Source organism: Carassius auratus, unplaced genomic scaffold (genome assembly GCF_003368295.1).
Source record: "Carassius auratus strain Wakin unplaced genomic scaffold, ASM336829v1 scaf_tig00005520, whole genome shotgun sequence".
Classification (NCBI taxonomy): domain Eukaryota; kingdom Metazoa; phylum Chordata; class Actinopteri; order Cypriniformes; family Cyprinidae; genus Carassius; species Carassius auratus.
The window spans coordinates 1-25,924 of NW_020523675.1; the positions used below are offsets into that span (position 1 = coordinate 1).

General features: G+C 36.7%; 1 protein-coding gene across 1 annotated transcript in view; it reads left to right on the forward strand.

The window, feature by feature from the left end:
- Positions 1-4,133: 4,133 nt before the first annotated feature.
- LOC113070973 (adhesion G protein-coupled receptor B2) overlaps positions 4,134-25,924 on the forward strand; it is a gene marked incomplete at its 3' end in the record, with an annotated part of 106,893 nt that continues 85,102 nt past the window's right edge. Inside the window, exons 1-5 of the mRNA XM_026244327.1 lie at positions 4,134-4,238; positions 4,385-4,531; positions 8,600-8,675; positions 12,008-12,110; positions 16,693-16,736. Coding sequence (XP_026100112.1) covers positions 4,154-4,238; positions 4,385-4,531; positions 8,600-8,675; positions 12,008-12,110; positions 16,693-16,736 — 455 coding nt within the window. The remainder of the gene's footprint in view (positions 4,239-4,384; positions 4,532-8,599; positions 8,676-12,007; positions 12,111-16,692; positions 16,737-25,924) is intronic.

A 25,924-nucleotide genomic window follows, 5' to 3' on the forward strand; every position in this document is an offset into this window, starting at 1 on the left:
CACCCCTGGCAAGACACCTGCAAAATCGACCAAAGAGCAGAACTGTTCATATCTGTGCCGTTTTAATTTTCCCCTTCAGACAGAGCTGTGTCATCAAAGCCAGGTCTGATCCCACAGATTAATAACAGATGTAATCAGACTAGCTTTGGATGTAATAGAAGCCGACTGTGAAGTGTGTTGGGAGAGGGATGTGCTGTTAGAGCTGCCTCTTTGCATTACACCGCTCCATTAGACACTATGTGACTTTAGATTATGTGCAGTGAGGTCCATGGTGACTTTGATGTCAAGCCAGGCCATGTTTGTATGGTAATAAACTTTCTCCAACTCATCCATCCATGAAGACTTTAGACCAGAGGTCCAAACTAACTGCGTAGTTAGAGCATACACTTTTTTTTTTTTTTTTTGGGAGGGGGGGGGGGGTAATTTCAAATAACAATGTATAGAATGGTTACACTTTAAAGTCCAGGGGTCTCATTATAAACGTTCCGTACACATAAATAGCCATAGAAATTGCGTACACAATTTTTTTACGCACATATCAGGATTTATAAAAATAAACTTGCTGTAAATATGTACGCATCGTACAGATATTATAAACCATGCGTACAAACTCTTTTTTTTCCTTAAATATTCCACTTGCATTAAAAGAGATAACACTGAACATTGAAATTACATAATTTTACAAACAACATAATTGCATAATTTCATTAACAATAAACAATTTTCCTGTGACATGTTATTTTCATTACAGCGAGGAGTGCTATAGGTGCGCAATAATTAATCTTTAAACTAAAATAAAGACCACGTTATGATAAATATTTTAGCGAGAACAATAATCGATGATGCGTACTTACTACGATATTATGACACTGCTGGATTTCTGTACAACCACAGCTGCATGGAGGTGTTAATTTTGTGTAAAGCCATCTCTACAACATTATGAAAATTCCACTATATTTGAAGGACATAACTAGGAGAAAATGATAAGATTTGCATGTTTCCTTTTTACAGTACTTTGTCAGTGACGCACCGAATCAGACAATACCACTGCAATAAATATGCGTCTATCTGTTACTAGTAAAATAGCTTAAAATATGTTTATCTTATCAGCAAAACTGCATACATTTAATTTGAAATAATCAAAATTATGTTTCTGTGGTGTAAGCTCCATATATGGTGATTTTGGGGAGAAGATGAGTTGGAATGCACATACCCACAATTTTCCCCTGACTGGGGTTTATAAAGAGATTTTTGCGTAGGTTGTGGCGTGCGCATGTTTTATAAATCCGAAAACTTTGGGCATACACAAAATCTAGCTTTTGTGCCTACGTAAAATTTTAGAATGAAATCTACGGAGAGTTTATAAATGAGAACCCAGAAATTTATTCTGCATCATGTCAGGATTGTCAAAAACATACATTCTTGATTCAATATTTAAATGTGTGGAAGAGCAAAGATGCTTAAATAAGTCTTATTTTGTGCCAATTTGTAGTTAGGGTAAGTATATTATTGCTCAAATTTAGGTGGGGATTTAAACAAACCTGTCACATTTAACAGTTTGTGCTATGTACACGTTTGATTCCTTTAGTCATGTGACTGGAGGAGAGGTATGCTATAAACTTGATCTTTAACTAGTGATGAGATAATAAAAGGCCCATAAACTTATGCTACTGTTGAAATGTTAAGGGTGAGATTGATTGTTTTTTTTTTTTTGCAAGGACACTATACACAATATTTATAAAGCGAATGTATACAGCCTTGGTGGGCATAATAGACTTAAGAGACTTCTGCTCCCACAATGCTCCTTGTACCATTATAGTGCACTGTAGTCACTGATGTCACTTCCTGGGTTAATGTATTAAGGTTTATTAAAACATGTGAAATTGAAGTTTGTACTGTTTAAAAATGATATACATGGGGTATGTGGAGGTAAAGTTGACTAATGGTCACATACGGTGCATAGTCTGTGCAGCACATGCTCGTGACTCCGGTGAAACGTTTATGTTTGTGTACGTATGTGGGCGGCAGGTGCTTTAGCTCAGCGTGACTGAGCCAGATTTTGGTGTTAAAGCACAGTTGAGCAGGCAAATCTTTGACACACCTCCTGCTCTCCCTGCTCTGTAAATAATCATCTTCTCCTGTGAGCCTGCTGGAGTGTTCACCATGTCCCCTCAAATACTCGTTCTTTATGCCAGAACATTAAAGGAGACGTGTGCCTTTAAAAAAATAAATAAAAAAATTACACTTTCTTCTTTCCCAGTGTAAAACTACAAGTAAGCCATTTATACAAGAGTGACAGATGGGGACAGTGAAAAAAAAAAAAAAAAAAAAATGTTTTTTTTTTATTTATTTTTTTTACTTTTTCAAATAACTTACACCAATTTACCAATCACAGTAAGAGCATGAGCATGAAGGAACGTAAATGGGGATGATCTAGAAATTCATTTTGACTCTAACATGGCGATATTTGCCTAGTTACAGAGAAAATTTGCTGTACTGTATGTACTGTACACACATTTTGTTTTATCAGAACCTGTATATTTATTGTATATTTTATGTAATGTTTTTTTTTTGTTTGTTTGTTTGTTTTTGCCACACCATCTGGACACTTACTAACTGGACAAATAACAAGAGCTATTAATAACAGAGAAAGACATAACATAAATGTAACATAAAATAATGGTAAATGAATGTGGTATCATTCAAGAGGACCATGTTACATTTCAAAGTACCATGGTATTTCCATCAGATACCATGTTGACATGGTTTTATGATAATGCTATTGTTTTTTTTGTTTTTTTGTACATGATGAAACATGATAATATATATATATATATATATATATATATATATATATATATATATATCAATAATATCAGGGGATTCTAGGGATTCTGAATATGTAAATATGATAGTTTATTAATATAATACTGATTCAAAATGTTGGTACTTTTTACGTCTGAATATTGTGGTTTTACACTATACCGCATTAATACCATGTTTTTTGCATATGGTACCTAGGTAGTACTATGTAGAGACTGTTGTCCCTGGCAACCAGTCTCCTTCACATTTCTAATGCAGAAGATTGGCTGTCAGGGACAGCAGGCAATAAGGCCTCTTCAATTATTATAATTGTTATTGTACCAAAATATATTAATACATGTATTTCACAGAAGCCAGACTCAAATTCCAAGATAAAGATGTTCTGTCAAATAGCGTATTTTCAGCATACTAAGGAAATTAGGTCATATTGTGAAAGATACCAGAAACCTGTTTGGCAAAGAATGATGCCAGTTACCCTTCTATTTATTTCAAACCAACATCGAGCACCAATCTTTTCTGTCTTTCTTCTGGATGCATAGCAAATCCCCATCTGCCACATATTACAATACGTTTAATTTGGGATTAATTCAAAGCAAATGCATATATATATATATACACTATGAATTGGAGTCCCCTATGGTACGAAACAACAGCACCTACCACAGACAGGCTGGAAGGAAGAGTAAAAATTCCAGTTAGATTGAGAAATGGACTCTGTGTTCTCATGAACTTCACTGTGAAATGTGCAAGTGGCACGCTGTTTTCTGGAACAAAGGACTAGTGAATTAAAACCCGCTGCCAATTTATAAACATGACAGAGCCGAGGGATGACAGTATATACTGTGCCTCATCTCACACGTGGATGTTTATTTTCCATCATCGTTTCACGGCTGCATCATAAACTGTCACGATTTGGCTGTAAAAATAGCACTGAAAATGAAAAATCTTTGAAGGCAGAATTTATAGTTTTTCAGTAACAGCTTTTTACAGTTGACAGTTATTAGCCAAAGTTTATTTTATTCCAATAAACAGTTTATGGACATTTAGTGGTTTGTTTGGGAATTATGAGAGTTATTATGTACACTGTCATTCAAAGATGTGGGGCCGTAAGACATTTGAATGTATTCAAAGAGGTATCTTATGCTTACCAAAGCTGCATTTAGCCCTTTTATATATTCTAGATATTTTTCAGAATTCTTTAATGAATAGAAAGTTCAAAAAGAACAGCATTTATTTGAAATAGAAACCTTTTGAACCGTTATAAATATCTTCACTTCCACTTTTGATCAATTTAACTTCCTTTTAGGTCTCTCCGGGTTCTGTGTTACTGATGCGAGTTGTGGAAGACTTCATTCATCTTATTGGAGAGGCTCAAAAGCCATTCCAGAGCTTTCTGGTCGTCACCAACAACCTCAGTAAGTTCCCATGGCATCCACAAAAGTTCCACAAGTAAATGTCATGTTGCAAACAGTGCAGTGCAAACCTCTTAAAGGTACTTCCATGATGCGTTTCATATTTGAACTTTCAAGACTGTAAATCTGTCTTTCTCTGGTTCTGTCAGTAATCACCATCCAGCGTGAACCAGTCTCGGCTGTTTCCAGTGACATCAACTTCCCCATGAAGGGAAGGAGAGGAATGAAAGACTGGGCACGTTCTGCAGACGACAAGCTCTTCATCCCCAAAGAAGTCTTCACCCTGTCCTCCGATGGTGAGTGATATGGGATATGGTATGCTAGTGCATGCACTCCGACATGTTGAGTGATAGAGATCTTGCAAGAAATGCAAGTTTGATTCCAGCTTGCAAGATTTTCTAATCTTGCCACTGTCTCACTGCTTATCCGAGAAAGAGGCAGAGTGTCAGTTATGGCTAGTGTCTAGTCATGTGATATGTGCAATGTGTAAATATACACTTTTGGTTGTGTTTTCAATTATCATGTGGTATTTTCGTTTGTAACAGTATGTGAGATGCATTGCATCTCTGTGTGCAGCTTCATCATTGTTATTAATTAGATCCATTGGTATCAGCAGTACGTCTGACTGTCCAATCAGGATTCTGCTGCTTAATGTGAAATGCTAGTGTCTTAGCATGTTAAATTACTCTCTTTCCTGTCATACATTCTTCTCTCGACTCCCCTGATTTTTGTTTTTTTTGTTTTTTGTCAGCCCTCCTAGAGCAAGTACACTCTGCCAAGTTGCAGTGTTTCAGCTGCATTTAAATGTGGGAATGGGTCTCCTAAATCAGTGATGCTCAACAGACGTTTTATTGGACATCTAGCAGCGACCATACACAGTTTCAAAACTGTTTGAATTGTTAAATTGAGTTTTGATGATTTCATGCTCTTGGCAGCCAACAATTCAATGCACAAAATACATAGCAGTTATCAGAGACATTATTTTCTTATTGATTGCGCCCATGTGTATCTAGTATAGATTATATTTTCTTTTACCTTGTGTAGATTTTGTTTGTGGTTTTTGAGGATAAGCCGCATGTCACAGTTTGTCAATATGAATAAATCTTCAACAATATGACAGACAGAACCGAGGGCTTGGAGGTTCAATTTAAGGAACTTTAACATCAACAACAAAATATATGAGAGACCTTTCTTTTAAAAGTAGAGAAACTTTAACTAATAAGTTTAATTTTGTGATCTTGACTATACATAATAATATGGCTGCAACCTTTGGGTCAAAACCTTTGTACCTGAATTCACTTGAAAACAGGAGTTAAGGAATTAACTCCACTACAATTTATTTCTAACATGATTTGTATGTGTATTTATGGAGCATATTTTCCTCCTACCTCATGTTACTACCATTATCAGTTTTTTGGATCGCACTCAAAAGTTTGTGAGCAAATTCAACGTTTCTCCGAGGAATGCAAAAGCCAAGTGTTTTGCCAGTGAACACATTGAAATAAAAATTAAAAAGCATTTTTTTCCATCTCATATTTTTTCCTGTAACCATGTCAGCTTCTCTATTAATAAGACCATCCTGTAAAATGTTTTGTTAGCATGATTTGACAATATTCTATAGCTACACTGTCTTTAGATTTTATTGCTTATTTGCCTCATTCAAGAGGACAGGAGCTGTAATTGTATGCCCATTTCCATTAGCTGCATGATCTTACCAAGATGGCTGTTGATTGTTTTCCATATGTATCGGTCTGATGAACCCCCGTTCTGCGATAAATAACCAAACTCTGTGTGTATAATACTGAGAAGCATTAAGCTGTAAAGTCGTGTTTAGTTGACTGCAGACAACAACTGAATTCAATCCGTCAGTGGGTTGGGAAGAGACAGAGAACATGGTTGAGAGAATAGGAAGAATAAATGGGCCAATGCAATCATAGCGATCTGCCAGCATGACAGGCACTCAGTCCTCAAACTCAGTCTTCGAAAGATATTCTGCCTGAGAGAATGAAAGCACAGAATGTGGGCAGGGAAGAGCTGGTTTGAATGCTGAAGAGAGTGCTGAATGAAATGAGACAGAAACAAACGGACATCAAAGAAATGACCGTTATTGCTAGTGCCTTGTCGAGTGTCTCAACAACTCCAGGCTAAACCATTACAGGACCACCCAGCAGGAAACTACAAACACTTCCTGTCTCGACATGCTCCCCCATTCTGCCCACTGCCATCGGAGATAAGATGGCTCCCTGGGCTGAGCTTTGTCCAGAATGTTTTTTTTTTTTTTATTGAAAGAAGGAAAGGTTCATCAGGGCCCTTTCTCGAAATGGCATTGTTGAAGTGATAGCTCAGAGAATAGAGGGGAAGATAGAAGTCAGGCTCCATTCAGACCAGACCAACAGGGCTTGTTGTGTGATTGTCATCTATTAACTCATAGTTTAAGATGCAGGCAGAAGCGCTGTGGAGCTGATTGGCATTTGATTTGAAGAGTCTAATAGAACTGCAGGGTTGCTGGATGAATCACGTCACTTGTCCTGTGCCATCCTCGTTCTCAGTGAAGGGATGATACACGCCTCCTTTATTCATCCTTTGACAGCAAACTGAGCTAAAAGAGTCTTGTTGAGATTTTTGTTGGTCTTTCGAGATTTGGGGCATTAAATTATCTGGCTGATTTTAGTTATTTTTTTGTTCACGATGGTCCAAAATAGCACTGCCATTAAACTTAATGTGTCTGTCTGAGGGGAACTTTTAATTACATTTTTTTTTTCTTTTTTATAAATACATACTAGCATAGTTTTTGCCCACTATTAATGTTAGATGTGTAAGCATCAGTGATTATAAAATATAAACTGTTATATTATATATGAATAATAATAAAATAATGCTGGAAATACAATAAGATATATATATATATATATATATATATATATATATATATATATATATATATATATATTATTTTTTTTATAAAGTATTTTTCTCAGTAAACGTTATATTTTTAAACACATTATTAAAAAACTGTTATTAAAAAAAAAAAAACATTAAATACATTTTCTAAGGTTCTAAAATATAACTTTGGAGAGATTAAGATATGCTAAGGAGATCACGTTATCCACTGGTACTTAGTTACAAACCTATATTTTGCATCAGACAGTGTTCATATTGTGTTCTGATATTTTAACAAGCTCTATTCAAGCTAAATTATTAAACCTTAAATTGCATAATGTCAGTGAAAATTGCAACAGTGATTCAGCCATGCTTGGCTGAGTTTCTCTTCATGAAATTTGCAGTAACACCAGAGCCTCTGAAGTGCCTTAGAACAGGCCTAAATGCTCATTTTCCGTCTCTGGAAAAAACTTTTTGATTAGTTGTGAGGACTTCCAGTGCAGCATGAGAACAATAGAACAATGAAATATGGACTTTAGGCTCGTCACATCACCTATTACTGTATCACTTTCACTTTGTGTCCATAGCATGTCCTCCATAAGTGAAATATGATGGCATTTACTCAGGGACGAGTGTCTCTGGAGGTCTACAGCGTTTCAAGGAGAAGAAGAATTGGATGAGAGTGAGGAGGGATGGAGAAGAAAGAGGTCCTTGATAAATAGTGTCTCAGAAAAGAACAGATGATGAGGTACATGTGGAGGCAAGGCACTCGTGCAGAGGAGAGAACAAAACAAATGATATGAAAGGCACTGAGATGTGTTCTTCTGAAACAGGGCTAAAGAGCCAGTAAGGAGGAGTGGACAGATGGCCCGGGAACAGAATCAGTGGTCATATCTCTGTGAATCCGCTCCTTTTTGTCTTTTAAATGTCAGGATTTGTACTAACTCTCTTTAAGAGTGTTCTTAAATATCCTTCTCTTATAGTTTGCTTTGTGCTTTTAGTTCCTTCAACTGGAGCTGAATATATGGTGATCATAAAATGGTTGGGTTGCACTTTATTTTAAGGTGTCTTTGTTACAGTGTAACTATACATACAGTATAAGTAATGAGTAATATTAATTATCTACATGTACTTACTATACGTGTAATACTATATACAGGTTATGATTTGGGTTTGGCTTAGGTTTCTAGCATGTAATTATGAATAATTAGTTGTTATTATAATAGTAACGTGTAACGTACACCTTAATATAAAGTGTTACCAATAGCTGTGATGTGTTTTTTCCTTCATATTTGAATATGAGTAAGAGAGTCAGTGACATGATGTTCAGTTATTTCCCCCAATTTATTAATTTAGTACAAAATCAAATGTTTTAAGATTTTCCCTTGTTTTATGGTTCAATTAAGTTAATGGAGTTTTGATCTGGGATATTCAGGACATTTCAAGTATTATGTTTTGACATTGTGACCCTTTATATCTCGTAGAATCAGATGACACACCATATTTCGTCATTGGAGCCATCCTGTATCGCACCCTCGGCCTCATAATGCCCCCACCAAAGTAAGTCCAGTCTTTTAGTGTGTATTAATACATTTTTGAAAGCTGTTTCAAGGAAACTCATTCTGTTACTCCTTGTATGATTGATACCAGCTGGCAGAGAAAATGGACAATTATCAACATTGAAATTGATCCAAAGAATGAAAGTGGAAAAATCATTAAGCCTGTTTTAATCTGTCTAGAAATGAGCTTACTTGACTAAAATGCTTATTTGAAGGTCTTGACCATACCATTTCCATTCTGATGGGAGGCCAACAGTTCATATGACTTCATACAGGCTTAACCATGGTTAATCTGGTAAAGTTTGCCAGTTTTTTGTGGGCTCATTGTGCTCCCACACTCTCACGTCTTCTGCTCTAGTTTTACAACAGCAGACTAAAATGGACATGCAGTGCTGTCTATTCTAAGAATACCTCCTATTCCTGCACTACCTGTCAATCCCATGATTCATACCATGGATATTCTGATGCTCTGCCAAAGGACGTGACTCTTAAAGGGTTAGTTCATTGAAAAATCTTAATTATGTCATTAATAACTCACCCTCATTTCGATATCAAAAACTACGACTTTATTCACCATTGTCTTCTCTTCCGTTTCTGTTGTGAGAGAGTTCAAAACACAGCAGTTTGTGATATCTGGTTCGTGAACGAATCATTCGATGTAACTGGATCTTTTTAAACCAGTTCACCAAATCGAACTGAATCGTTTTAAATAGTAATAACCATTAATCCACAAATGACTTAATGTGGCTGACACTCCCTCTGAGTTCAAACAAACCAATATCCCGGAGTAATTAATTTACTCAAACAATACACTGACTGAACTGCTGTGAAGAGAGAACTGAAGATGAACACTGAAGATGAACAGCTTAAGTCATTTGTGGATTAATGCATATTGGAGACACGAACTGTTTAAAATGATTCAGTTCCATTTGGTGAACTGGTTCAAAAAGATCCGGTTAAATAGAATAATTCGTTCGCGAACCGGATATCACAAACTGCTGTGTTTTGAACTATCTCACAATAGACACGGAAGAGAAGACAATGGTGAATAAAGTCATAGTTTTTGATATTTTTGGACCAAAATTTATTTCCGATGCTTCAAAAAAATCTAACTGACCCTCTGATGTCACATGAACTACTTTGATGATGTTTTTCTTACCTTTCTGGACATGGACAGTATACCGTGCACAGTTTCAATGGAGGGACTGAGAGCTCTCTGACTAAATATAAAATATCTTAAACTGTGTTCCGAAGATAAACAGAGGTCTCACGGGTTTGGAACGACATGAGGATGAGTTATTTAGGACATAATTTAGATTTTTCGATTAACTAACCCTTTAAGTTCTCAAATTTGCCCTGTTACATGGCCAAAACCTTAACAAACGGACTTAGCTGTTTTCACAGAGATTGACACAGGGGAACATTATTAGTCTAGACCAGTGGTTTTCAACCGGTGGGCCGTGGTGGTATTGCAGGTGGACCGCCAATTACTATTAAAAGAAATAATGATATTGTTCATATATGTAAAAATGTCTAAGTCATAACATAATAATATATTTTTATATATATAATAAAATAACAAAATAAATATTAAACTGTAACTATGCTTCCACTATTCGAGCTTGTTTATTGGATAAACCGCCAATTTATGTTAGATATTTTTGCTGCATATGTTACAGAACAACAGCAGTTGTGCCAAGCGGTACCAGCCCGAGCTGTTTTCTGTTCATTGACAGTTCATTCAATAAAGACTGAGTTATTAACCCCACAATAGTGGGGTCAGTTAATTTTTTTGCAGTGGGCTGCGCAAACATATGTGTTTGGTTGTGTGGGCCGTGAGTTGAAAAAGGTTGGGAACCACTGGTCTAGACGGACACTAAAAGGTAAAATGTAATTACTGTAGAATTGTTGTTTAATTTTTATTTATTTTCTAAGTATGTATTTATTCAAATTAATAATTAAATGTGTGTGTGTGGGGGGGGGGGGGGCATGTGTGAGGCTACATTTTTAGATATTCTGGTTAACTGTGTTGCCTTTGCCCTCAGTGCAACCACTACTGAGAGCATGTCTGTATTGAGAATTGAATTAGGCTGATTTGTGCAGCTGACACTGGGGGGCATGTAGAGATGTACAGTATCTTCTCCTACTCAAACCCTGCTGGGGTCGGAAGTTCACTGTCCAAATTCACTGAACATGTCAGAGCCCTCAACCCTAGGAACATAAGAGCGTGCCGACAATCACTTCTTGTGTTTGCTTCTGTGTCTTTATATTGTGAGCCATGTTAGAAGCGTGGGTATCCAGGTCATTGCTACTGTGTGCTTGATTGTGACAGAGCCTCGTTGAATATGTATGGGATAAAGGCTATTTGTTAGTTTTTCGTTTGCTTTTGCTTTGTCTCTCATTATTTTTTTTTGGCGCAGAGCACATATCCTTGCTCTCGCAGCCCCAGGGACGGCTAACATGCACAATTTGTTTGTGACAGAATGTATCTCCCTGTGACCCAACACCCACAGATACACAAGTTGTATCTTTCTCCATAACACCACACACACCCTCATACACACACATCAAAAACATGGATTTGCTCAGCGCAGGATGGTCCAAAATAGCTCTGCCAATGGATTTAAAAAACACACACACACACACACACACACACACACACACACAAACGGTGGCACTCAGCCATTGAATCATGCTCTGTCATGGATTACCTGCCAGGGTTGTGTCCCATTCAGAATTCAGTTGAATCAAATTGGAGTTGATGTGGCATACAGTGTCAGAGCCGTATTCCGGATTTAAGTACAAATGTAATGAACATCTAAGTATTTAACTGCTAAGTGTACATTATTATTCTAACCAATATTTGAAATGCCACCCGTGAAGTTTTGTATTTTATTTATGTTTTATTATTATTAATAATATTATTTACTCTACAAATGTGATTTAAAAAATGTATTCAGTTATGTAAATTGGCAATATTTAACTTAGTTTTGAGAAATATGTCTAATTAGCAGAGAAAAGTCTCTGTGAATAAATATGGAGAGTTAGACGAAATTTAAAATGTTATTGTTTTGCAACACAATTTTTCGACTAATAAATGTTCTCTGTTGTGTGACTGTGTTGAATTTATTTGAATTGCAGGTTTGAATTACATGATATTGCCATTTCAGTTCAGATTCTAATTGAGCATTCCGTGGGCAGTGGCCAATTCAACCATGAAGGGTGCCAACTCTTAAATACTGAATGTTGCCTAGCCTTGATTCATATTTGGTACAGTAGTTTTTAAATAGAGTTAGTTTTGGATCTTACTCACTCTATGTTCCTTCCTCCCAGAGATCCATTCGTGATCAGCTCGAAGATTCTCACAGTGACTGTGCGTCCTTTACCCAAGCCCACCGAGCCCTTGGTATCAGTAGAACTTGCCCCTTTGCTCAATGTAAGTACTTTATACTTTTATTTATATTTTAACAGGCTTTAATATTAAATGCCCCCCAAAAATATGCCTATTACATCAGTATATTTTTGATATACCTTTCCTTAACTAAGTCACTTGGGTGACTAGTTGAATCAGTTTTATTTCCTTAAACAATACCGTTCTGAAGTTTTTGGGTTGGTAAACTTTTTTTTTTTTTTTTTTTTTTAACTCTCCCCTGCTCAGCAAGGCTGCATTTATTTGATCAAAATGCAGTAAAAACTGTAATATTTTAAAATATTCGTACAATTAAAAAAATAATAATAATAAAATAAATATATATATATATATATATATATATATATATATATATATATATATATATATATATATATATATATTCTAAAATAATTTAATAATAATAATTTTAAGCAGCCATTACTCCAGTCATCAGTGTCATATTATAAGATGCTAATTTGTTGTTGTAAAAAAAATTCATAATTAATTGAATTTATTTATATTACAATCTTAAGGTCTTTACTTTTGGTTTATTTTATGCATCTTTAAAAAATATGTTTTTTTTTTTTTTTTTTTTCTTATCACTAGCACACCCTGAGCACATGCGAGTAATTTGTTCTATCGGCAAGGTATATCAGCATAATGTTTCTCATTGGGCCAATGGTGATGTTTACATTTTAAGCCATTAACAGCAGATCCCGATAATATTGTGCAAATTTATTTTGATCGGCAGTGTATATATGCAGAATAGAGGAATCTTTTTATATATTTTCAGAATTTTTTTATATCATATTTTCAGCAAATACATATTATATTATATAGTATATTATTATATTGCCCCTTTTGGTTCTAAATGTACCACCAAACCGATAACCAATGAACATTCACTCATGGTGACAAATTGCCTGAGAAATAGTGAGCACAGACTTTCTAGCACAGTGAGTCTATTTGAACACCATAATCAGACACAAAATACAGTTCTGTTAGAATGGCCCTCTATTAATAATCCTCTGTTATGAATAGAACACCTTTAATCCCTAAATACACAGGACATAAAGTACTGCACATAAAGTCTCTCAATATTTTATGTGGGAAAAATTTAATAAAAATATACCCGCAAGGACTTATGCAAAATGTGTGAAACTTGCAGATTGGATTGTACATCAGTGCAGAAATCAGCTGTGTGGAGAACACTGCCATTGTAATTTTCCCCTAGTCGTCATGGCAACCTTTACCTGCTATCTCCACCGCAGAGGCGTGAGTTTCGGAAATGCAGGAGTGGATGTGATTCATCAATGTTTTCTATGTCCCACGTCGTACTTAGGTCGTTCCCCTCTCAGCTGTGATCCTGGGTGAGTCCCATCTGTATATGAAAGACTTTGGCAGGGGTCGGTGTCCAGATTGTCCAGTGGAGCCCTGGCCGCAGATGTCTGGGACATGGAAGGGGGCATCTGAGGCTCTGTGTTAGGACCTGTCCTCTGTGTGGACAGCTGCTCTAAGACATCCTGCCTGAGCCATCCTGACCCATAGGCTGCTGGGAATGGAGGCAGTGCACTCCAGCTGCGTCATTGGCTAGCGATCCTCCCTATTCATCAGTCTTAATACTGGCGTACTGGCATCTAAATTGGTTATTGATCACTGATGTTCAAAGCATCCGGCTGCCAGTTAGTTGAGTGTCAAATTGAAATGATGTATTTAATTGCATGTTTTGTTGGTTTTGTTTACCACCTGCAATGACAAAACGGGCTGCGGTCATTTGTTCTCATTATTAATGAGAGCACCAAAGCCATCTATCTGTGCTGCTGATAAGTACATTCGAGCCAATCAAATGGCATGAGTCCATACTGGAAACTTAAAACTGGCCTTAGCAAAGATCTGCGTGGGTGTTTCTGGGCTGATCAGACTGTTATTCTGTCCAGAAAACAACTCTAAGGCTGTTGTGGAGTGGACTGTGTCAACCATCTGTCATTCAAACACTTACTTCATGTCAACTGTCAGAATGTGACTCTATCATTTGATCCATTCCAGTATGTGCCATTGTTTAAGAACTTGGGGCAATGACATGTTTAAAAAGTCCTTTACAGTGTCTGTATCACGCTGAATCAATTTTTATTGGAGGTATACACTTCACTGAGACCATATAAAAATGTATAATCTCCCCCCGATTCTGGCAGCCCTTGTGGGAGTCTGTTGGACTCCAGAAGGTCAGAGGTGATTATTGTTCAGGTCATAACATCCCATGTGGGATTCCTCCTCCTAAAAAGGCATAATAGGCATAACTTGAGCCGAGACAGATTAGTCAATTAGACCAGTTGATTCGCTGATAAATCAATAATGAGCTGTTCATCCAGCCATACACCACTGAATCCTGATTAGAGCCTCACACTGGTCATACAGTGAGGGCCTCATCCCAGACTCACAAATCATGAATATATATATATATATATATATATATATATATATATATATATATATATATATATATATATGATGAATAGAGGTGTGACGTGCATCCTTTTCAGCTCATTAAAGATTATTCTTGTAGCTGAATTTTGTATTTATTGTAGAGGTTTTATATAAGTGGCTGGAAGACCTGCCAATAGAGCATTGCAATAGTCAAGGCTGGATAGAACATGAGCATGGACAAGGAGTTGTTTTGCATTTTCTAAAATAAAGGGCTGATCTTCCCAATGTTGTATGACGCGAATCTGCAGGACCGGGCAGTTTTAGCAATATGGTCTGAGAAACTTCAAGGTTTATGGTTGATGAGCCTAACTGGATGGTGAAATTTTGACAAAGTGATGGGTTTTTTAAAACCACAAGCAGTTCTTTCTTAGTCAGGTTGAGTTGAAGGTGATGGTCATCCACAACAAATGTCTGTTAGACATGCTGAGATGCGAGCAGTTAATGATGAATCATTAGGATGGAACGAGAGGTATAGTTGAGTGTCATCAGCATAGCAATGATATGAAAAGCCATGTTTCTGAATGACAGTACCCAGTGATGCCATTTAGACAGATAAGAGAAGTAGTCCAAGAACTGAACCCTGCGGCACCCCAGTAGTTGTTGTGACTTGGACACCTCACCTCTCCAAGATACCTTGCAGGACTTATCTGAGAGGTAGGACTAAAACCACTTGCGTGCGGCTCCTGAGGTGCCATTTTCCAATAGCGCTGACAGGAGAATCTGGTGGTTCACTGTATCCAAAGCAGCGGACAGATCTAGCAAGATAATTATACAGGAGTTGGAAGCCGCTCTTGCCAGTGTTATGGCTTCAGCAACTGACATCAAGGACGTCTAGGTCGAATGTCCTTTTCTGAAGTCAGACGGGTTGCTGTCCAGGAGATTGTTCTGTGTGAAAAAGGCAGAGGCTTGGTTGAACACAACTCGTTCAATAGTTTTTGCAATGAAAGGTAGAAGGGAAACCAGTCTGTAATTCTCTAAAAGGGGTTTCTTAAGAAGTGGTGTTATACCAGCCTGTTTATTGTTGATCAAAATCAGATCCATCAATCCATAAAAATTGATGAAAAGATCAAAATTAGAGGACGATGTAGAAATAATTGTTTTCTTTCTGAAATTTTTGAAGGAATATTAGCTGTAGGTATACCACTGTTATATTAACATATTTGAAAAATATGTTTGTGGGAAACAGTGATCAAAATTAGAGAACAGTAACAACTGTCGCACAAAAGGAGATTACAACACACATTTTGGAGAGTTACAGATTTCTTAAAACCTTGACCTTATCGTCACTCGGTTATTGTAAAGAACCGAGAATGCTAGTGTTAAAAGCAGTTACCACCTGCTACAGTTAGAGGGTCAAGTGAAGATTAAAGAGATGTGTTTTCAGCTGTTTCTTGAAAACGATTAAGGACTCTTAGATTGCTTTGGACAGGTCAATCCACCAGGAGGGAACAGTTCATATAAAAGTCCATGAAAGTTTTCTCATAAGTAGAATGAAAAGAGGATGCATGGTCACTCTAGCATAGTGCATAGTAAACCTGTGCGATAGTTTATTGAGCCTTTTCTTTTAACAGTTTTAAATCTTGGTTACAATACCTATACTGAATATTGGATCGACGCACCCCTACATTTTATTTGTATTAATAATTATAATTATTGAAACTATATACTTGTTTCAATTGATTTGTTTAATTGTTTAAAATGTAGCATTCAGCACATATGTAAAGTGTCACCCATAATTTGGACAAATTATTGACACTTAAAATACATTAATATATTTATATTATAAAACAAATCATTAAAGCAAGTGGCGGAAATATGGTAGACACTTTTCTGAAGCGAAACATTTCACAAACGGTTACCTCTCAGACTGTGAAAACATATGTTTCAAGTAAATGCCTGAAATTGTTTGTTTGCGGATGCAACCTGGTTTGAATAAATCAATCAATTAAATAAATCAATACAATTCAAATATGTTCTCTATCACTTCATCTCCCTTCATACACACACATACATTATTAATTGTTATTTATTTCTGCTTTTCTGTTATGCAACACTAATTAGTTTATCTTGTTTTGTACTCATTCCTAACTTTTTCTGTGTTTCTTTTTCTTGCTCCTCACAGGGCACAACAGATCCTCAGTGTGTTGTCTGGGACTACGGAAACCCGTAAGTCACACATCTGCAGCCCCCCACATGCGCAATGTCTGTTACACAACTCTCACAACCATATTTTAGATCTCATATTGTATTTATTCAACCCAATTGAGAGCATTTTGACATCAGTGTTTGTATTTGCCGACTCATTAATAACCAGAAGTCCCTTTAAAGTCTTTGACACTACCTTTATTGACTGTATGAGCTGGAATTTGCATTCTTCTCGCCTCATGCGTTAAAGTGAGCGCTTGAGTTTTCAAAACACAATGCCTTCAGTCTCATGATCTGATTGTCTTGTGAATCGACCACATCCAAAAACCTGTTAGCCGTCATAGCAGGAGCTTTATTACTGTATCGTCTTCAAAAATAAAAACAATGTTGCTTTTCCTGAGAGATCTTTGGGTAATGAAATTAAATGATGTGTCCTGTTTCACTCTGTAGTGCCCTATGACGTGAATGAGTTTCAAGAACGCAATTTACTGCTAGCTGTACTATCAGGTTCTTAAAACCACTCCCCCTACTGGCGTAACTCGTAAAAAAGCATCTCTCAGCTTAGATGTACAAAGAAATGTCAAACACAATTCTTATTTTGACTGCATCATGAGCTCTTGATGACATAATTCTGTCTGTTGATATGCTTTGGTTGCGTCTTTGTGTCTGTTTATTTAGGAGCTTTGAGAGTGCCGCATGTATTCTAGTTCACGCTCTGTTTGTATTTGCGTCGGAAAACATCTGCGCTCGGAGTCTGTTTATATCAGGGAGGAGCGATACAAAAGAGTTTTTGAAGCATCACAAATAATGTGAGAGAGAAAAGGACAAAGAGAGACGCAAGGCAGAGAGACACGCATCTACACTGAAGATACATTCACACTGACAGCGAGTTACAGTCATTTATTGACAGTGAGTGAAAGAGACTGCGGGCAAAGTTTGACCTTCGGCAACTTTGGTCACCAACTAGACGCTAAAACGTTGCGGTTTTAATCAATAAAGCTGTCTACGCTGCAGACTTTGTTGATATTGATGGCAGCTGCGTCTGCTGTGCCGAAAGAACGTACCTGTGCGTGAAGCACCTGTGGAAACGCTGGAATCTCGTGTGTCTTGCGCGCTCGACTGCGCCAGTACTTCCTTTTGTGTAACTCCCCACTGGCACAGCACACCTCACGCATCATTAATACGCACCGGGAGGTGGTCGGCACGGCAACAGGCAGACCTGACTAGACGGGAGAATGGCGGGCGGTAATTACTGAACCAGAAAAATCCTTCTATCTGCAGGCCGTAAAGTCAATTAACGCAAAACCTGATTACCTCTCCCACCAAATTACATTCCAAATCATTCCGAGATGAATGCGCTAGTGTGATTAAAAAGCGGCAAAATATAGAGATTTTTATCGTTATTATAAACCCAAACATGGCAAAATCACTCCTAAAGCCCATCCAGTGGATTGAAGCAACATTCGTTTCCCTTTATTCATTATCAGACGCTGGAAGGGGGAGATTTATACTGTACTGTATAGGAGATAATTACAGGCTTTGGACTTAATAGGTGTATTTTTTTTTATTTTATTTTTTTATGTACATCTGTTTGTGTTGACACTGCTTCTTTTTTTTCATCCCCAAACAATTATCTGTTCATTTAAACAATTCCCAGCATCAGACTTTTCAAGATTACGATCATCTTTCTCTCGCCTCCTCTTTTATTTTTGTCTCCTGTAATACAATAGAATGATTTCTAATTGCTTCCAGCTCACTGTAGTTATTGCACTTTGCCTGTGCATAATCAAGTAAAAAATATGCAATCTTGTTTTTTTTTTTTCTTCAGTGAATTCATTTATTCAAAGCCACCATCACTCTCTGACGCAGGTTCAATTTTCACGGTTAGCTGAAGTGTTTCAGCAGAGAATTGTTCTTAATATTTCCATGTCTTTGCTTGCACTTTGCCCCTCATATCCTGTTGAGACTGATTAAACGGGTTTTATGTTTGAGGTCCCAGAGAATAGAGACATGTGTGAAAATTATATATAAAAAAAACATTTATTTATTTATTTTATTTTTTCAAGTTTTTGACATAATGAAATCCATTTAGACAAACATTAGCCATTTATTTTAACTTGAAGTAGACCTTTTTCAAAATATTAAATGTTGATAAATTATACGCTTTTTTTTTTTTTTTTTGGACAGTCATTTAAAATATATGCTGTTCTTTTGAGCTTTCTGTTCTTCACAGAACAGAACACACACACACACACATATATATCACTTTTTCTACAAAAAAAAAAAAAAAAATATCAGCACAACTGCTTTCCACATTGATAATAATACATTTAACAAGCACCAAATAAAGTGGATCATATGACACAGATCACTGGAGTAATAGCTGCTGAAAATTCAGCTTTGGCATCAGAGGAATAATTAAAATTTTCAAATCTATTTAAATAAAAACACAGCTAATATTTTAAGAATATTTCAGAATACACAAAGAGAAAAAAGCCAAAGTCTGACTGAACTTTGCACTATGCATAGCTTGTATTCGTAAATTCTCTTTTATGTACAGAAGTACCTTACCAGAGTTTCCTTGTTAATGTTGTATTTTCTTTCTTCCAAAGCTCACAACTGCCTGGGCTTTACTCTTGCACAATCACATTTAATCACATGTAATCCCTCTAACCAAATCTAAATCACCATAGGGCCATTTTAATCACAGCTGACAAAAAAAAAAACACCTTGGCACTAAGCACGCAATTGGTTTTGATTATGATAACACAATGGCTGTACTATATTAATTTGTGCACAGTGGCTGAGTAATGCTTTCACAGAGGTGTGGTCGTGCAGCTGTGGCTTTTGTGAACGGATGCAAGGGGCTTCCAATCAGAATCAGTCTGCGCTGTATTTGTTACCACTTAATTTGTTTTGAGTGAATCTGTGAGGAATTTGCTTGCATGTGGAGGATCAGACTGTATGCTGTTAGGACATGTGCTGCTGATGTTTGTGAATACAGAGTGTGGATTGTGCAGGGGCTTATGGGTATTGATGTTGTTCATAAATGGCCTTTGCTTTGCCTAGAGGGGCAAACATGGTTTTCATTAGCTCTGTCTGGTTGAAGGACACCGGTAAGCAGTTACAGGAAAGTTGCTACAGATTATATGGGTTTTTCAAGAGTGTATATTTAGGGATAAAATTAAAAAAAAAAAAAAATTTAATGTTGAAATCTCCTATGCTCATCAAGGCTGAATTTATTTGATCAAAATACAGAGACAACAGTAAAATTGTAAAAATATGATTTAAAATAGCTATTTTAACTTAACACAACTGAACAACAGTCACTGGTTATCAGCAGGATTCCGATTTAATTTATCACATGAGGTTATTGTAATAGCTTTGAGCATGTGTAAGGCTAGATGAAACATTCCTCTGACCACAGATTGGAAATTAAAAGGCACTCGGAGGCAAAAATGCTATCAAATTGGACAAAAATGCCCCTGCACAAATAAGCTAAATCTATTACAGGTGATGCACATAAAGTCAAAATAAAAATGAAAAGAGTATAGATTGCGGCATTAAATTTAGATCTGCATCATGCATTTAAATGTTGCATCATATATATATATATATATATATATATATATATATACATTTTAAAGTGTTGCACTTTTTGACCAATCACAGATGTTTCTGTTGAGTGTATCGATGCAATGGCCAATCAGAAGTGTTCAGATGAGTCTTCGCTAAAACGCCAGAGTTTATTTCAGTGTGCACACTCACTGACTGAATTCTGCTCTCTGGCAAATTCACTCATCATAAACAACAAAGTGAAGATGTACAATAAGTGCGATGGAAGCGATTCACCAATTATACAGAGTATAGACAGCTTCAGTGTTTATATCGAGGAGTTTTTTCTTAAACTCGCGCAATACTGAAGTCAGTGATTATATTCTTTGATAATGTAGCCTATGTTCTTCGCTCGCTTTCTGTACTAATTTCATTGAATTGTTACAACAGGCCTAATTTATTAATTTGGGATTATGTTATATACATATTTGTTCATAGAAAAAATAGTTTATGACATGACACCCATTATCTAGTGCTTACCTTAAAAGATGGGTATTCTGTACGTTAAAAGATTACACTAACATTAGGACAGGCTAGGATAGGTTTTCACAAGCAAAGATATATATGTATGTATGTATGTATGTGTGTGTGTGTGTGTCACATGTATGGATCTGTTTTGGTTCTGTTTCTGCCTCCACATTTCCACATTAAATCCCCTTGTCTGTTAATTTCCATGTATCTTGATTATTTCGCTTGTTAGTCATTTTTGGTTATCTCCCTTCAACAGTTTTCCCATCATCAGCTGCCCTACTTAAATTAAATTCTTCCTTCTTTTGGTAGTTTGTCGTTTATTGTTTGTTTCATGTGGAATATAATATTAAAGACTTCCGTTGTGGATTATCCTCTATCTTCTATCTATCTATCAAACATTCAACATTGCAGTCCAAGTATCCCAATTCTAAAGGACATAAAGTAAAAAATATTGCAAAGAAATAAATCAACTTTTTTCCCCCTTAAAATTATGCAAATATCATTTTCTAATATGGAACTTGCTTTGAGGGTGTAAATTAAAAGAATAATGTACAGTCATCATCACAGACAGGTCGTGTGTCTTCCTGAAGGGGTTCATTGTGTGATAATGAGTGACTGAATGTTCTTTATCCCACATTTTACTTAATACACTCCATTCCAAGCATATAAATGAATGTCACTGAAATATGAATTTTAATAATAAGTTAAAATGACTTTATTGAGTGAAAATAAAGGTACTGCAGAGAGCAATGAGAAACATGAAACTAAAACAGTTTAGGAATTTAGTTGTCATGGACAAAGGTCAAATGTATAGTTTACAGGTCACAGTGCATAATATTTGATAGCAGAATGTTATTATTAAACAATCAGAATTCACAGATTCCAGAGAGATGTGTAATAAAATAAGCGTACATGTTAACAATATCACAACAAGTTTTTCCTCTCTCAATTGCCTTTCACTTTCCGTATTCTCTCTGTCTCTTAATTACCCGTATTACTCTTTCTCTCCTCTCTGTACATTGCTGGTTTGCTTCCTGACCTTCGATTGAAGTCGAACTGATCTCTGCATGCTCTCTTTCATCTTAATGCCACCTTTCCTTCCAGCTGCCTTACCTCCCCATGATCTCCCTCCTTTGGCTCTCCTTTCTTCCATTTCTTCCCTGTGGCCTTGAAGTTCTTCTTCACTCTGAAGAGATTTTGCCTTTATTCGCCCTGTTCCCCATCCTGCTTCATCTGTTGAATCAGTCTGGTCCACTTTCTTTTTTCTATCGCTGTTCCATTATTTTGTTCTTTCTCTCTCTCTCTCTCTCTCTCTCTCTTTCTTCCAGTCCCTCTTTATATCTTTCTCTCTCTTTATCAGCTGTGCTGTGTGTTAATTGCCAGCAGGTTATGTTGCCCTTTTCAGTGCTGTAGGAATCCTTTGGTTGCTCCAAATGAAAAGGACAGAGCTTATAGTGCTCCACATGAGATGAGGAGCGTGTGTCCCTAAACACACACACACACGCACATTTGAAAGATATGTCTTGTGCTTACTCAGGTTGCATTTATTTTATTAAAAACCATTATATTCTGATACATTATAACTGTTTTAAATAAATACAAATTAGCATAAAATACATGATATATAATGTGTTTTTTACTTGTAAATTATTTATGTGATGTGAAGCTGAATTTTAAGCATCATTACTTCAGTCTTCAGTGTCACATGATCCTTTAGAAATCATTTTAATATGTTGATTTGCTACTCAAGAAAAATGTCAATGTTGAAAAGAGCTGTGATAATCATGGTACATTTTTGTGCAATAATTTAAATAGCTGTGTTACCATCTGCAATTTATATTAACTTAAGCAGCATTAGAAGAACATTTGTGATCCACTAAATACAAGGATTATGGTTCGATATTTCTCAAGAAGTTAGCCGTTCACAAGATCCTTTTTATTTATCAAGCAGAGACAGAACTTTACTGATCTTTACCAACTGATTCACATTTGCTAAGTAAGTGTCATCACTTAATAACTTGAGTGTGACTAAAGACATTTTGAGCGTTAAAAATGTCTCCTGTTACAATCGCTCCCCATTCTCCTCTCCTATACAGTGAGCTGTGAAACAGTCTTTGTGTAAAGCAGTGAAGAGGGAAGTTCTAATCTGCTGGAAATGAGAGCAGGAGACAGAGGGAGATCGATGGAGATCACAGTTCAGCACATTGGCCTGTGAAGACACATCTCTGATGGCTGGCTTTCATTCTTTAACACCAGCAGCTGGCAAGGCCATTGTTTCATAGAACTCAACATCTTTTTTTTTTTTTTGTGGGTGGGAATTACTAAATTTCTCTCATTTTGCTTATGAAAAACTTGGAAGAGACAGTTATACAGTTTTCCTCTCCTTTTTCCTCCAATTTGCGCTTGAATTGGTCTTGTTTCTGAGGCTGCGTTCATGGACTAAATGAGCAAATGCAGAAGGAAATTACAGATTCAAGACAGATGTCTAACAGACAATTGTCTTGTGGCTTCCACAGATTAAAAAAAAAAAAAAAGAAGAAGAAAAGAAATCTTGCTCGTATGGTTTCTTATCACCCGTTTATCTTTTTTTTTTTTTTTTTGCTTTTTTTTATAAATACTTTTAATAATAGTTTGGTACATGTATACTGGGATTGTAGTGATGTGGCTTGGTAAACCTTGAAATGCCAAAACAAAGGCTAATAATGGCTGAATTAAAACAAAAGAATAAAGATAAAGGAACAATGAGGATTATGTGTCATACCTGGCCGATGTTTGAAAGGCTTATCTTGTAAGAACAATAGAATCATGAATGGGGCAGTTTGCTGAGCCAAACATGAGGGGGCTGCACACAGGAGAGTTTATAGGAGTCAAAAAATCAATTCTATTAGCCTGTTATGATCCTTCTCTAAAGAAACACATGAAATGTACAGTTTTAAGAGATTATGTTCTGAAATTTCAAATGAAGCATTAGCAGACTTGTGGCTTTAGCTTCATTGTGTTTCTAAAATCATATTCTACATTAAAAAAAAAAAAAAAAAAAAAAAAATTGTTCACTCCAGTTATTCTCATTCTTTGCCCTTCTTTAGTCATTTTGTAAAAAAATTTATAATGTTCTAAGGGCACTAGATTTTATCTTAAAGCTTATGAGTGCAGTTTTGCTAGATACATTTAAAGGGGGGGTGGGGTGAAATGCTATTTCAGGGGGAAGTCGTGGCCTAATGGTTAGAGGGTTGGACTCCCAATCGAAGGGTTGTGGGTTCTAGTCTCGGGCTGGACGGAATTGTGGGTGGGGGGAATGCATGTACAGTTCTCTCTCCACCTTCAATACCACGACTTAGGTGCCCTTGAGCAAGGCATCGAACTCCCAACTGCTCCCCGGGCGACGCAGCATAAATGGCTGCCCACTGCTCCGGGTGTGTGCTCACAGTGTGTGTGTGTGTTCACTGCTCTGTGTGTGTGCATTTCGGATGGGTTAAATGCAGAGCACAAATTCTGAGTATGGGTCACCATACTTGGCTGAATGTCACTTCACTTTCACTTTCACTTTCACTTTCATGCATACTGAGTTTTTTTACACTGTTAAAGAGTTGGATTCCCATGCTAAACATGAACAAAGTTTCAGAAATGAAGTTGTATGTTTGAAGGAGTATTTTTGTTCCAAAAATACTCCTTCCGGTTTGTCACAAGTTTCGGAAAGTTTTTTTGAGTATGGCTCTGTGTGACGTTAGATGGAGCGGGATTTCCTTATATGGGTCCTGAGGGCACTTCTCCCGGAAGAGCGCGCGCTCCTGTATAGCAGAGCACTGAGAGCACAGACTCATCAGAGCGAGAGCGTCGCGAAATGTCAGGGCAAGACAACCCTACACAGATTACAAAAAAAAAAAAAAAAAACAGCATTAAGGGACCAGTGGATGTAGTTTATTTTTACAGAGCTTCAACGGAGCTGCGCAAGTGTTTGTGTTTGTTCGATGCTTGTTTTACAAACAAGGCCCAGTTTGACGCCGGATTTGCATATCGTTTATTTCTTAAGGATAATGTAGTCCCAACGAAAAAGTGTCACGATCGTGTGCTGGAACCGCATGCGGTGAGTAAAACTGCTTCAAATATCTCTGTGTTGTTAACTTAGCTATCGGCCCGTAAGCACATCAAGTAAACAACATGCGAGGTTGTCATCAAACTCCACTTTCCACATGTGCAGCTTAAAAAAAAAAAAAAAAAGACGACATAAAGTGGAACTTAGTCATTTTCCAAAACCGCTAAGCAAATATATACAGTTTCAATACATTCCACATAGAGACGTCGTTGCTGATGCTACTCTTGTTAAATTTCAGCCTCTGGATCTGATTCTGGATCATAAATATATGCTGAATCTGACTGTTAGCCATGGTTTGTTTTGGATGATGGTTTTATCCTCACGGTTATGTCACAGTTTCTAGCGCTATCAACGCAAAAGCCTACTCGCACTCGTGATTCTTTAGCTCCGCCCACACGTCACGCCTCCAGGCGCTCATGTTTTTCCTGGAAAAATCAGTACAGACTATCTTTCTCTTATAAATATAATAAAACTAAAGACTTTTTGGAGTTATGAAGGATGCAGTACTACTCTATAGGTACTCAAGATTAACAGGATATTGAGTGAAAACGAGCATTTCACCCCCCCCCCCCTTTAAAAAATCTATATATATATTGGTGGTTTCCTTGACCGTTTTTATTGATTAGACAAACAGATAGTCCCTCCCCCAAAGTCACACTATTGGTTGAACCAGTGGCAGCAGTAACGATCATCACAGGAACCAATTATATTTAAAATACATACAAATAGAAGACATTATTTCACAATATAACTGTTTTGCTGTCTTTTTGTTTAAATAAATGCAGCCTTGGTCATCATAATGGACTCAAAAACTTAACTAACTCAAACTTTTTACCAGTAGTGTATCACACTTCATTTTATTCTGAATGAGGCTGATTATAGATTGCTCATATGGAACTTCCCCTTTGCCCTTCCGTTTCCTCATTTGCAAGCAAAAGAGGCAAGACATATCACCATCATTCAGGGTTATTTCAGTTAATTTGCTGTGTAGGTGTTGCATTAAACTGATCTAAATTCTCACAGTCAACAT